The sequence below is a fragment of the Manis pentadactyla genome, chromosome 17, assembly GCF_030020395.1.
Source record: "Manis pentadactyla isolate mManPen7 chromosome 17, mManPen7.hap1, whole genome shotgun sequence".
NCBI classification, from domain to species: Eukaryota; Metazoa; Chordata; class Mammalia; order Pholidota; family Manidae; genus Manis; species Manis pentadactyla.
In genome coordinates this window covers 34,129,241-34,144,310 of record NC_080035.1, presented here as the reverse complement: position 1 = coordinate 34,144,310, position 15,070 = coordinate 34,129,241, and the positions used below count along the sequence as shown (strand labels likewise).

At 37.5% G+C, this 15,070-nt stretch overlaps 1 protein-coding gene across 5 annotated transcripts in view; it reads right to left on the bottom strand.

Annotated features, from left to right (window-relative positions):
- PIBF1 (progesterone immunomodulatory binding factor 1) overlaps positions 1-15,070 on the bottom strand; it is a 258,434-nt gene that overhangs the window by 230,736 nt on the left and 12,628 nt on the right. For all 5 annotated transcript variants that reach the window (XR_008994571.1, XM_036893743.2, XM_036893740.2 and 2 more), the window contains exons 3-5: positions 5,518-5,618; positions 2,862-3,060; positions 392-511 (exon numbers count right to left, since the gene is read on the bottom strand). Coding sequence is in view for 4 of the 5 variants with exons in the window: in XM_036893743.2 (XP_036749638.2) it covers positions 392-511; positions 2,862-3,060; positions 5,518-5,618 (420 nt within the window). In the remaining variant the exon portion in view is untranslated. The remainder of the gene's footprint in view (positions 1-391; positions 512-2,861; positions 3,061-5,517; positions 5,619-15,070) is intronic.

Here is a 15,070-nt window from a genome sequence, read left to right as displayed (position 1 = left end):
CAACACGCATATCACTGGGGCTGATGCTTCTAACCGTGCACAGCGTCAGGACAGCTAACGGCACTGGATGAAGAGGCAAGGTGATGGCTACATGGACAGTAGCCTCCTTTCCTATCACAGACAAGGCCTATCTGTCATGAAGACCTGAGAATCGAAATCACGACAATAAAATACTAACTGAGAGTTTCGGGTCAGTTCTGTGGACTTGTAAGTCTTTAAGATGACTATTTCCGGTTTAACCTCTTTCCCTCTACTTGTGAAGTCTTGCAGTAGTCAGCATTCCCTTAGTCCCATTTTTCTATCATTGACTTATATTCCTTATCACAAATCTTGAAGAACTCTATAAAAAAACTTAGAGAGTCTTACTATTAGTGATCAAAATCATACAAACCTCTGTCAGTTGTTTCAGCTGACTTTTGTTTTCAGTTAATTCTTCTGACAGGTCATTCTTTTTCAACTGCAGTTCAGATATTTCCTTTCTTAATGGATTCACTAGTTCATAAAACCGAATCTTTAAAAAAAAAATCAAATTAATAAGCAGCCTTAAAATCCAAATTTAATTAAAATTTGCTAATTTATAGTACTCTCAATTATCAGCAATAAAAGGAAAGTATTATGGTAAAAAAGAAAGTGTTAAGAGTTTCAGTTTATATTCCTGTACAATAAAGTTTTGTTTTGTTTGTACAAAATTAAACAAGACAGTTGTTAATTGACCCTGACCACTAATACTTTAAGTCTTAATGTTCAATTAAGCCTCCTCAAGGCCCACATTATAGAGCTCTCCAGCCCTGACACAGTCTCTTTCTCTTCTATCACTCCACACTCTGTGTGCTACTTATCTCCTCCTCTCCTACTTCTGCTCACTCCACACTGCTTGTTACTTCCTGAACACATCAAGTGTTCAAGAGTTTTGCTCTTGCTGCTTCCTGATAGAAAAGTTCTTCCAACATAAGAATGCATGGCTCATGTTTTCACTCCCTTCAGGTCTCTGTTCATACATCACCCTATCAGTTAAGCCCTCCAGGATTCTCTTAAGATGATTTAAATAGAATTCCTACCTTGTGGCAGCTCCTATTCCTGAGCTTTGTAGTTACTGTCTGTATTGATTCACTAGAGTGTAAGTTCCATGAGTTTTTGTATGGTTTGTATACTGCTCTATCTCCAGTACCTAAATATATGATTAGCCTGCATTTTGGGCCCTTGGCAAAGTTTGACTTCCTGCTCCACTGCTGTGTAAGGGATAGTCAGGATGAATTAGGAGGTATCTTTATATCACTTCTTCCATTCAATTCAGGCTTCTCTTCCCACTCATAATTCTCAGAGGAATTTGCCTGCCCTAACTTTAGTAAAGTGTTCCATTTGACAAGCTCCTATAAAATAAGAAGTCATGAGCAAATTATGAGAAGGCAATTAGGGCCCGTCTACTATATAGGCATATAATTTGAAACTCTTTAATACAATGCTGTAGTACCAAATCTGTTAAGAGCCAAATCCTAAGGTTAATCTTCAGCACAATGAGTTTGCATATAATTAACTTACATTGCATATAATTATCCTTAGTTAGGATAATGTTGTCTATGAAACAAAAGATATGAGGAAAATTAAATCAGGACGCAAAACTATGTATAACTGCCACTAATGGGCTACTTGCTATTGCTATGGATAAAGCCTCAATGACAGCACTTGAGATATTTGTTTTGGACAGTACACTGCAGACAGAAAAATTATATCTGAGCAATTTGAATAAAAAGACAAATACTTAACACTTCATTTTATAGGAAATCATTAATTGGGCAACCTTATCCAAATGAGAACCAAGAGCAGCAAACACCACTACAGTAGAAATAATAGGTTATATTTATTATTTGTTTACTATGTTCTAAGCATTGTGCTATGTATTTTACATAGCTTATCTTCACAATTACCTCAACAGGAAGGTATTATTATTATTATTATTATTATTATTATTATTATTATTAATTCTTTTACAGATGAAAAAATTCAAGCCTCTTAGGGTGAAATGACACTATGTATCACAAAACCAGCAGTTCTCAACCAGGGATTTGGGGAACCCTGATAACTGCTCCACCACTCTGAAACACCCTTTTGGAGATTTCATAAGATCAAAACTACTTTCCTAGTAATGCTAAGATTTTTTGTCTGTTTCACTCTCATTCTCTTATGCTTGTTCAGTGGTGTTTGCCAGTGACTACACGATGTGTATCACTGCCTTTAAAGTTAATGGAATGTACACTTACATACCTTTGAATTTTAAAAACACCTGTTATTAATTTCTAGTATGGTAACTATTAATAGGTATAGGCCATATAAACAAAAGCTCTTCGGGGTCCTTAGTGATTTTTAGAGTGTAAAGGGATGCTGACACCAGGAACTTGAAGACCACTGTCACTGTCATGGATCAATTGTAAATGTAGATTTGTGTAGCCAACACTGCAGATGGGATCCTTAACTAGATCCACAAAGATCTCCCTCATCCTAGTCCTTTATAAACACACCAATTCCTTGGTCCTCTACTACCCTTAACACCTGGCACCACTAAACTGTTCTCTTTATAATTTCACATTCTGAGAATATCATATAAACCATCCGTTTATAATACAATAATTAATTTTTATGGATTATGCACCCATTAACTTCAGAGCCCTATTTATTGCTTGACTTCAGTGATCAATAGTCAAGACCCTTTAAAATTTGGTGATCTGAACACCATTCATCATTTTCAGATTAAGGCCATAAAGTAATTTATCACTGTGGTACTTCAAAGGTTATGGCTACTACATAAATGGAGAATTTTAATCTGAAAGTATATGCAGTTTTTTTAAATGATACTAGACACTTACAGATACATATTCAGGAATAGAAAGCTGATCTTCAGGAAAGCCTTTCAGTTTCATATATTGCTCTTCTGTCAATTCAAAGTCACGCAGGTTTCGACGAATATCTCCAGCTTTCTCTCTTAGCTGAAAATTTGTCTCTTCTAGTTGTTTCTGTCTCAATAAAATTGTTTCCATTTCTTGTTTCATTAGTTCTTGGTATTTTCTACATTAGAAGAGAATTTATGGAAAGCTTAAAAAAATCTTTGAGATTCACTTGTCTCAGTTACCTTTTTATGGTAACAAAATTAGGAAATGAGCTCAATAGCATTTTTGACTCCAGCTAAATGCTTATTCAGTTAACCAGTTAAACACGCAATGAGAATTCCATACTAATTACAGAGTACTAATGTGCAGCCAGAGAAATTATTAGAAAATTGATATTATTAAAGAATAAAAGATTTTTAAATTATACATTCCCTCTGCTTAAGGTAGCAAGCCTTACACGTTGTGGACCCTGCTCATTAAAGTAATTTTCATTTCTCTTTATCTAGGTCCTTTAAAGTATACCTCTTCAAGATGGCCACATTAAACCACCATAAGGTATTCATTCAACCGTTGAGGTAATGAAAACAGCAATCCACATGTATACATTCTCAAAGAATACATATAGCAGTCATTGTTACTGTTAGTTGCCCATCCAAAGATTTTGAACAGGATGACACAGATTTTTTCCCCTCCCTACTGTACCATACCCATCAACATACAAGCACACTGTTATTTTTCCTATCTTAAAACAAACAAGCAAACAAAAACTGCAACTCTTAATCCTTTGTCACTGCGCCCTTTGTTCCTCCACAGAGCAAACCTCGTTGAAGTCTGTCCTCAGTGCCTTTCCTCTTAAACGCCAATTAGGTTTTTCATCTTTTCCCCTGAAATCTCAAGGTCACCAATGACGTACCAGATTGCTAATGACCAGTTCTCAGTTCTTTTCATACATGCCCGAAGGATAGTACTTGACACAACTGATCTCTTCCTCCTTAGACACTCTCTTCATCTGCTTCCCAGACACCACACTTAATTCTTCTCCTATTTTACTGGTGGTGTGCTCTCAGTCTCCTGTACTGGTTTGTCTGAGTGTTGGAGTATTTGGCCCTCTTCTCTGTCTATACTCACTCCCTTGGAGAACTCATCCAGTCTCACAACCTAAATACTGTCCATATTCTAATGACTTCCAGATTGGTATCTCTGGACCAGACTTTTCATATACCTCCACACAGATTCTATTAAGACAACTCTAACTTAACACATCCCAAACTGAACTCCTGCTCTTCACTCACAAATCTATTCCATTGTGGTTTCTCATTTTAGTTCACAGCAATGCCACCCTTTCATTTATTCAAGCCAAAAATGTTGGCACAATCCTTGACTCCTCTTTTTCTCTTAAGCCCCACATCTAATCCATTAGGACATCCTATCAGCGCTACCTTCAAAATATATTCAGAATCCAGCCACCTTTTACCAACACCAGCTAACAAGGGGAATATTTCAATAGCTTCTTTACAGTCCTCTCAGCATCACTCCACCTGACCAATGTCTCAAGAACAGAGTGGAAGCCCTACTACTGAAGGCAGTGGTTCTCCCAGACCACCATCAGCATCACTCGGGAACTTGGCAAGACGCAGATTCTCAGGACAACACACATCAAAACACCTGGGGATGGGGCAGACAATCTTTTAAACAAGTCCTTCAGGTGGTTCCAATGGACACTAAAATTTGACAACCACTGATCTAATGTGATAGTTACTAGGAAGTTGTCAGCTAATTTTTAAAAATATTGGTTAAATAGTGACATCTTAAAGCAGATACCTACTTTACATACTTACTTCTAATTAAAACATACAAAGAATCATTCATTTACCACATTTTTTTACATAGGGTTCAGATTTTTTAAGTACCTAGGTATGCTTTGATTTTTTTACAACATTGTTCATGATTTCCAAATTCAATTTCTTTACCTTAAAAGACACTTGGGAAGAAATTTGAGAGGATACTTTTTATGGATGTTTGATTTTTGTCCTCAACCTTTAAATGTCTTGCTTTCACTTAATTTGAAGATTCTTTAATTAATCACTTTTACTGAATTGTTTCAAAGAATTCATTATAGTTTTCATAGAAATGACACATCTTCTTTTGGACTCACATTTCACAGTTCCTATAATTTTAATCAAATTATATAACAAGTATAATTGGTATAGGCCTATTTCACAGTAAACACAATGGACTCTAACTAAGCACACACAGGGCTAGAGAAAGTATGTAGGAAAAATAAAAGGTACTTTAAACCAGAACTCAATGGGCCATGAGAATCAGTGTGTTTTACAGAGCAAATGAAGAAGGGGTGATCCAGACAGCAGGTTAAGTGGTAGCACGTTTAAGAGAGCTTTCATTGCTGTTTTTGGTTCACTTATGCTGGCAATGTTTGTTAAATCAATGTTGAATTCTGACTTTTTATGTTTTGTGCACTGCACCAAGTAACCTACTTTTCTGTTGGTCTGAATGAAAAAATTATTACCATCTTGGACTTAAAATATTTGTATTTTAGCTTACAATCACCAGCATGAACAGATAATAAAATTACTTTTAACTGACAAATAGGTATTGTCGCTTTTTCAAAACTTACCTGGCATCCTTCTGTTGGAAAGTCAATTGGTTGTCTAATCTCAGTGTTAGTAGTTGCTTCTGGTGAAGTGCATCATTAAGTTTCTCCTCCAATTCTTCAATCTTAATGAAGAGAAAAAGGTAAATTATATGGTCAACTTTCAAATTTATCATTAAATAAACCTATTTGAAAAATACTAAATATAAAAAAGCATTTAAAAGAAACAGGCTAAAAATGAATAGAGTGTTTTTTTGCAACGGTGAATCTACAACTACAAAGTCTGTTCATATAAATGGCTTTTAAACATATGGTTGAAACTCCTGCCTCATAAATGGTTTTTTGCCAGGCTGTCATTAAGGCTATTTTTTCCCCTTAAGCCACTCTCACTGCAAAGCCCACTGACAATTGAGATTTTCTTTTTCTGCCTTGCCCAGGTAATTATTTCCAGGCCAGGCCCTGCATTTGTACTTCAAATGCCTATGTCCAACTACACCATATCTTCAAATAACCACCACACAGGAGATGCTACATATGCCCAAAGGAACTAGTCATCCACACCTCATCTCATACTCCCTGTATCTCCCTAGTTTCCAAAGCAAAAAAATCTGAGTCACGTCTGCTATGCCTAGTTCTCCTCAGTGCTTACTCTGATCACACACCACTTTGTTGGTGTTGTTGAGTTTACCTCAAAGAGCTGTCAAGACTGTACCATCCTCTAAAATACCCACTGTCAAGTCTTCATTTCGACCCCTATTATCCTTCTCTTTCCCAGATTATTACAATGGAGGAAAAAAAAACCTGCCTCTGGTTTTGTCAACCTCCAAATCTATTTTCCTTTATCTTACCTTTATAAATGCCATCAAAAATTTATTTCCCCAGTTTTAAATCCTTCAGAAGATCCTCTCTAATTTCAGATTAAATCCCAAACTTTCTGGCTTAAGATACTAGTCCTTCCTGATCAGGCTTTTGCCACTCCTTCTCTTATCACTAGCTTAAAAAGAAACTATTGTAGGCAAAATAAATTCTTGCCATTCCCCAAATATGCTGCACTCTGCATTAAGCCTCCATGCACTCTTAGTCTACTTAGAAAATTCTCTACTCTCTTTCAACCCACGCAATTCTTGTTCACCCTTTAAAACATTAACTTAACCGCCCCTTCATACATTCAAGTGAATTCCTCTTCCATCATCAAATTCTCCATCTCTACTGGATCATTTCTATCATTAAGTAAACTACTACTTCTGTCTCGCACTAACAACAAGCACTCCCCTGATCACACCAGTTCCTTTGCTACAGTACCATCTCTCTATTCACCATCAGAGCAAAACTTCAGTATGGTTTTGGTCCTGTAGTATTCCAGTAAAACTATTCTTGCCAAAGTCACCTCCGTAATGCCCCAAACAATGATGATTTCTGCATATTTATTTTACTTGACAGCATGATTTGACAGAGCTGACCACTCCATCCTGTTTGGGCTTTCATCATACTCCTCTCTGGTTTCCTGCTAACTCACTGGACATTGTTAAGCTTCTCAGGTTCCTTGGCTGGATTCTCCTCCTCTACCCCATATTGAAATGTTGGACTTCACGTGACTTGGGGCCTCTGCTCTCTCTAGGAAACATCATCCAAACCCATGGCTTTAAGTGCCGTTGATATGCCAATGCATCTCTCTCTCTCTCTCTCTCTCTCTCTCTTTTTCACACACACACACACACACACATCCACCTACAAACCCACACACATTTGATTGTGGACTCCTCCTAAACTCTGGTAATTCCATATAGGAATCTAACAGGAATCTAAAGTTTAACATATTCAAATAGAACTTACATTTTACATCCTCTTAACAGTTTTCTCCCAGCCTTCTATTTCTCCAGAAATGGCTCCAGTAGATGAAGCCCCCCCCAAAAATCTTAACGTAACTCAGTAACTTATAACCCAACTGTTTTCTGCTCACCTTATCTGCCCTCAGTCTATTACTTCAGTGCCATTGTGAATATGCAATGAGGACATGCAGCTCTGATTGTCTAACATCTGCCAAAGACTTCTCTGACTACATAATCTACAACACAGGTTAATAAACAATTTTGCTTAGTCAAATCCAGCCCATGTTCTGTTTCTGTACTGCCTATTAGCTTAAGAATAGTTTTAACATTTGTAAAAGGTTGTTTAAAAAAAAAGAAAAAGAATATGTAATAGACCATATGTAGTCTCCAAAGCATAAAATATTTACTGTTTGGCCTTTTACAGAGAAACTTTGCTGAATTCTTATCTAAAGGAGAAAATTCCCATTGCAAAGTGATGTTATGTCACATGACCCTGAAGGCAAGGTGTTTGTTTTTTGATCATGTCTACCACTTCAATGTGATCTCCATAAAAAATGAGACTTTCATATTCATTGCTATGTTCCCAGCAACATGCCTCAAATCAACAAATGAGAACCATATTCCTCAGAACTATTTTGCAAATCAAGAATACTGTTAGCACAAGGATGGAAGCTTCTACTTTTTTTAGGGTTACAACTTTTGCAATTTCAACTGATTTCTACATTAAGTCCCTTAACTCACAGATAATCAAGCTAGGAAGATATGCGCTCACTCCTTCATTTCCTAAGCAGTGAGTAACCCATAGACCTGTAATGAGAGATAAGTAACAAGTTTTAGGCATTTAAAAATCTTCGGGCAAGAAGAGTAAACAGGAAATGAATAAAGAATTGAAGTAAGGGAGGAGATTAAGGCACAGGGTGAAGCCAACAATTCTCTAGAATCAGGAAGCTTGACCTATAAGCAGTTAGCCTTCTAAATTCAATCAGAAAGCAGCTGAGTGTGAGGTGGGAATCAATACTTTCGAAGTTTCCTTAGACAGATCTGTTCCTGTTTTTAGACACGGAAGAATCAAATCCACATGGGTAAAGGCATTCACAGTAACTGTAACATTAGTAATAAAGTGTAATAAACATAAACATTGTATCGCTACCATACTGTTGTGGAAAGATGTTAGATTACGTAGATTCAATTAACTTCTAACTAAAAAAGACATTGAGTAGAAAAAAGCTGTTACTCGTCTCTACAAATCAAGCCTTCCTTTTCGATGGTAACTGACTTTTATTAGTGACAACAATGTGTCTGGTTACAAACTTACATTTCCCAGCTTCCCACTCCTTGCAGCTAGGGGTGGTCATGCTATCTAGTTCTAGTTAACTGAGGTCACTGGCTTGAGCTTCTGGGAATGTTCTTTAATGGGTACTGACTCATTTAGCATGTGCTCCATTTTCCCATTTTTTTTTTTTTTATAAACGTGGCTTTGTAAAATATATATACAGTGTCCCATCTCCATTCCCCAGATCTGACCACTTGCCTTTTGACCAGAATAGCCCAAGCAGTGGCTTGCTCTGTTTCTGAGGTCACAGGGGTCTGCAGGCACTGGTTACAGACAGACACATCTACATAGTAGCTACTCCAGGCTCCCCATGCCATCCACTGACATGACCTGACAGAGCTTCCTCTCCAGGCTTAACCATAGACTTCTCACTCCTGCCCAGAGGCTACCCTATTGAGGCTGAGGCAGAGGATGCCACAGGAAACTGTTGGGAGCGCTCAGATGTATAATCCAGAAGTGTGAGAGAGTTGATGCTCTATAGTATTAACGTTTAACCAATGAAAAAATGGAAACCATTAGACAAATTCTTCCTTCTCTCTCCTACAGAACTAACAGTTCTCAGGTGTAGTTCCTATGGCTGTTTAAGGAGTAGCTCAACAAATTGAGCACTGGGTCACCCTTAATGGCTGCCATCTCAATAACTCATTTTTGCATTGGCTCTTCCTTTATCCTCTGTTTCCTTTTTTTTTTTTTTTTTCTGGATAATAATTTTTTATTGAAGGGTAGTTGACACACAGTATTACATTAGTTTCAGGTGTACAACACAGTGATTCAACATTTATATACATGATAATTCTAGGTACCAGCTATCACCATACCAAGTTGTTACAATATTTTGACTATATTCCTTATGCTATACATTACACCCCGGTTACTTATTTATTTTACAATTGGAAGTGCGTGTGTGTATATATATATATATATATATATATATATATATATTTGTGTGTGTGTGTGTGTGTGTGTGTGTGTGTGAGGGCATCTCTAATATCTATTGATCAAATGGTTGTTGACAACAATAAAATTCTGTATAGGGGGGTCAATGCTCAATGCACAATCATTAAGCCACCCCAAGCCTAATTTTCGTCAGTCTCCAATCTTTTGAAGCTTAATGAACAAGTTCCTACATGGAGTACAAATTCTTACATAGTGAATAAGTTACATGGTGAACATTACAGGGGCAGTCATCACAGAAGCTTTCGGTTTTGCTCATGCATTATGAATTCTAAACAGTTCAAATATGAATATTCATTTGATTTTTATACTTGAATTATATGTGGATACCACATTTCTCTCTTTATTATTATTATTTTTAATAAAATGCTGAAGTGGTAGATAGATACGAGATAAAGGAAGAAAACATAGTTTAGTGTTGTAAGAGAGCAAATGTAGATGATCAGGTGTGTACCTGTAGAGTATGTGTTAATCCAAGCAAGACACGGGCAATAAAACATCCACGGATGCAGAAGATTTCTCTCAAAACAGGGCGAATGAGGTTCTAAGCCTCACCTCTGTTGATCCCCAATTTCTCACCTGATGGCCCCCCTGCGACTGTGCCTGTCTTAGGTTGTTCCTCCCTTGAGGAATCTTACCCATCTCTGGCTAACCAGTCATCTTCCGGAGCCATACAGGGAAATGTAAAGTTGGTAAGTGAGAGAGAAGCCTTACTGTTTGAAAAGGTTAGCTTTTTACTTCTTTGCAGATTTATGCCCTGTGGCTTCTATGAACAGCATTTGTCTTGAGGTGTCTTTACCACTTGGAAGAATTATGATAACCGGTAAATTCGATATGTGGCACGAATTCTATTTAAGGGTTGTAATTAGGTAGGAAGAAGAAAAGCTATAGAAGTAGCAGGCGGAAGAAAACCTGGGAAGACTGATTATTTCTTTCACATATCTTCTTGTAGAGTAACTTCAGCATGTATAGGTTTTAAACTACTAATTAAATTGTGCACACACATTAACATAATAGGAATACAGTTACGTAACTAAAGCATACCTGTAATTGCCATCTCCAGTGAAACCAAGAAAACCAGTTAGGCACCTTAGGCATTTGTGAAAACTTATATATGATATGGTGGATATTGCCCAACTGAACTTGAACAGTCTGAGAGAATTCAGATAAATTAAAACAACCCATTCCTGGGGACTGTTCACATCCCATATGTTTTTTTAACAGTAAATAGTCTGTAGTTGTAAGATTTTGGAGTGCTACAATTTGCACTTCTCCTAATTCTTGGTTGAGTTCCAACAGTATAGACCCAGTCAAATTTGTTGTTTTACTGTATGCACAGGCCAGCTTAGATATCTCCTTCTTCATTCATATGGCAAGTCCAGGTATTAGTGGGATGAGTGCATCTACACCTGTAGCAGTGCGTGGATCTTTGTTGGTGTTTTTTGATGATCATCTTCTGGCATGAGTCTTCCAGAGAGTGCTGATATTGGAAGTTCTTTTTCATATCGTATCTTAGTTCATTTTCGGGGTAGCCCAATTAGGCTTTGATCCTCTGTATAAACACAAACAGAACCTTTGCCTACACTTTTATATGCCCTTTATATCATTGTGTAGAACTCATTGGAGGTCACCACACAGGAACTGCTTTTTTTTTTTTATCATTAATCTACACTTACATGACGAATACTTTGTTTACTAGGCTCACCCCTATACCAGGACCCCCCTATATACCCCTTTACAGTTTTTGTCCATCAGCGTAGCAAAATGTTGTAGAATCACCACTTGTCTTTTCTGTGTTGTACAGCCCTCCCCTTTCTCCCACCCCCCTATGCATGCTAATCTTAATACCCCCCTTTTTCTCCCCCCCCTTATCCCTCCCTACCCACCCATCCTCCCCAGTCCCTTTCCCTTTGGTACCTTTTAGTCCATTCTTGAGTTCTGTGATTCTGCTGCTGTTTTGTTCCTTCAGTTTTTCCTTTGTTCTTATATTCCACAGATAAGTGAAATCATTTGGTATTTCTCTTTCTCCGCTTGGCTTGTTTCACTAAGCATAATACCCTCCAGCTCCATCCATGTTGCTGCAAATGGTTGGATTTGCCCTTTTCTTATGGCTGAGTAGTATTCCATTGTGTATATGTACCACATCTTCTTTATCCATTCATCTGTTGATGGACATTTAGGTTGCTTCCAATTCTTGGCTATTGTAAATAGTGCTGCAATAAACATAGGGGTGCACTGATCTTTCTCATACTTGATTGTTGCATTCTTAGGGTAAATTCCTAGGAGTGCAATTCCTGGGTCAAATGGTAGGTCTGTTTTGAGCATTTTGATGTACCTCCATACTGCTTTCCACAATGGTTGAACTAATTTACATTCGCACCAGCAGTGTAGGAGGGTTCCCCTTTCTCCCCAGCCTCGCCAACATTTGTTGTTGTTTGTCTTTTGGATGGCAGCCATCCTTACTGGTGTGAGGTGATACCTCATTGTAGTTTTAATTTGCATTTCTCTGATAATTAGCGATGTGGAGCATCTTTTCATGTGTCTGTTGGCCATCTGTTTTTCTTTTTTGGAGAAGTGTCTGTTCAGTTCCTCTGCCCATTTTTTAATTGGGTTATTTGTTTTTTCCTTGTTGAGTCGTGTGAGCTCTTCATATATTCTGGACGTCAAGCCTTTATAGGATGTGTCATTTTCAAATATATTCTCCCATACTGTAGGGTTCTTTTTGTTCTATTGATGGTGTCTTTTGCTGTACAGAAGCTTTTCAGCTTAATATAGTCCCACTTGTTCATTTTTGCTGTTGTTTTCCTTGCCCGGGGAGATATGTTCAAGAAGAGGTCACTCATGTTTATGTCTAAGAGGTTTTTGCCTATTTTTTTTTCCAAGAGTTTAATGATTTCGTGACTTATATTCAGGTCTTTGATCCATTTTGAGTTTACTTTTGTACTTTTGGGGTTAGACAATGGTCCAGTTTCATTCTCCTACATGTAGCTGTCCAGTTTTGCCAGCACCATCTGTTGAAGAGACTGTCATTTCGCCATTGTATGTCCCTGGCTCCTATATCAAATATTAATTGACCATATATGTCTGGATTCTCTAGTCTGTTCCATTGGTCTGTGGCTCTGTTCTTGTGCCAGTACCAAATTGCGTTGATTACTATGGCTTTATAATAGATCTTGAAGTTGCAGAGTGAGATCCCCCCTACTTTATTTTTCTTTCTCAGTATTGCTGTGGCTATTCGGGGTCTTTGGTGTTTCCATATGAATTTTTGAATTATTTGTTCCAGTTCATTGAAGAATGTTGCTGGTAGTTTCATAGGGATTGCATCAAATCTGTATATTGCTTTGGGCAGGATGGCCATTTTGACAATATTAATTCTTCCTAGCCACGAGCATGGGATGCGTTTCCATCTGTTAGTGTCCCCGGTAATTTCTCTTAAGAGTGACTTGTAGTTTTCAGAGTATAAGTCTTTCACTTCCTTGGTTAGGTTTATTCCTAGGTATTTTATTTTTTTTGATGCAATTGTGAATGGAGTTGTTTTCCTGATTTCTCTTTCTGTTGGTTCATTGTTAGTGTATAGGAAAGCCACAGATTTCTGTTTGTTGATTTTGTATCCTGCAACTTTGCTGTATTCCGATATCAGTTCTAATAGTTTTGGGGTGGAGTCTTTAGGGTTTTTTATGTACAGTATCATGTCATCTGCAAATAGTGACAGTTTAACTTCTTCTTTACCAATCTGGATTCCTTGTATTTTTTTGTTTTGTCTGATTGCTGTGGCTAGGACCTCCAGTACTATGTTAAATAACAGTGGGGAGAGTGGGCATCCCTGTCTAGTTCCCGATCTCAGAGGAAAAGCTTTCAGCTTCTCGCTGTTCAATATAATGTTGGCTGTGGGTTTTTCATAGATGGCCTTTATTATGTTGAGGTACGTGCCGTCTATTCCCATTTTGCTGAGAGTTTCTATCATGAATGGATGTTGAACTTTGTCAAATGCTTTTTCAGCATCTATGGAGATGATCATGTGGTTTTTGTTTTTCTTTTTGTTGATGTGGTGGATGACGTTGATGGACTTTCGAATGTTGTGCCATCTTTGCATCCCTGGGGTGAATCCCACTTGGTCATGGTGTATGATCCTTTTGATGTATTTTTGAATTCGGTTTGCTAATATTTTGTTGAGTATTTTTGCATCTACATTCATCAGGGAATATTGGTCTGTAGTTTTCTTTTTTGGTGGGGTCTTTGCCTGGTTTTGGTATTAGGGTGATGTTAGCTTCATAGAATGAGTTTAGGAGTATCCCCTCCTCTTCTATTTTTTGGAAAACTTTAAGGAGAACGGGTTTTATGTCTTCCCTGTATGTCTGATAAAATTCCAAGGTAAATCCATCTGGCCCGGGGGTTTTGTTCTTTGGTAGTTTTTTGATTACCGCTTCAATTTCATTGCTGGTAATTGGTCTGTTTAGATTTTCTGTTTCTTTCTGGGTCAGTCTTGGAAGGTTGTATTTTTCTAGGAAGTTGTCCATTTCTCCTAGGTTTCCTACTTTGTTAGCATATAGGTTTTCATAGTACTCTCTAATAATTCTTTGTATTTCTGTGGGGTCCGTCGTGATTTTTCCTTTCTCGTTTCTGATACTGTTGATTTGTGTTGACTCTCTTTTCCTCTTAATAAGTCTGGCTAGAGGCTTATCTATTTTGTTTATTTTCTCGAAGAACCACCTCTTGGTTTCATTGATTTTTGCTATTGTTTTATAATTCTCAATTTTATTTATTTCTTCTCTGATCTTTATTATGTCCCTCCTTCTGCTGACCTTAGGCCTCATCTGTTCTTCTTTTTCCAATTTCGATAATTGTGACATTAGACCATTCATTTGGGCTTGTTCTTCCTTTTTTAAATATGCTTGGATTGCTATATACTTTCGTCTGAAGACTGCTTCTGCTGTGTCCCACAGAAGTTGGGGCTTAGTGTTGTTGTTGTCATTTGTTTCCATATATTGCTGGATCTCCATTTTGATTTGGTCATTGATCCAGTGATTATTTAGGAGCGTGTTGTTTAGCCTCCATGTGTTTGTGAGCATTTTTGCTTTCTTTGTACAGTATATTTCTAGTTTTATGCCTTTGTGGTCTGAAAAGTTGGTTGGTAGGATTTCAGTCTTTTAGAATTTACTGAGGCTCTTTTTGTGGCCTAGTATGTGGTCTATTCTGGAGAATGTTCCATGTGCACTTGAGAAGAATGTGTATCCTGTTGCTTTTGGATGTAGAGTTCTGTAGATGTCTATTAGGTCCATCTGTTCTAGTGTGTTGTTCAGTGACTCTGTGTCCTTACTTATTTGCTGTCTGGTGGATCTGTCCTTTGGAGTGAGTGGTGTGTTGAAGTCTCCTAGAATGAATGCATTGCATTCTATTTCCTCCTTTAGTTCTGTTAATATTTGTTTCAGGTATGTTGGTGCTCCTGTATTGGGTGCATATA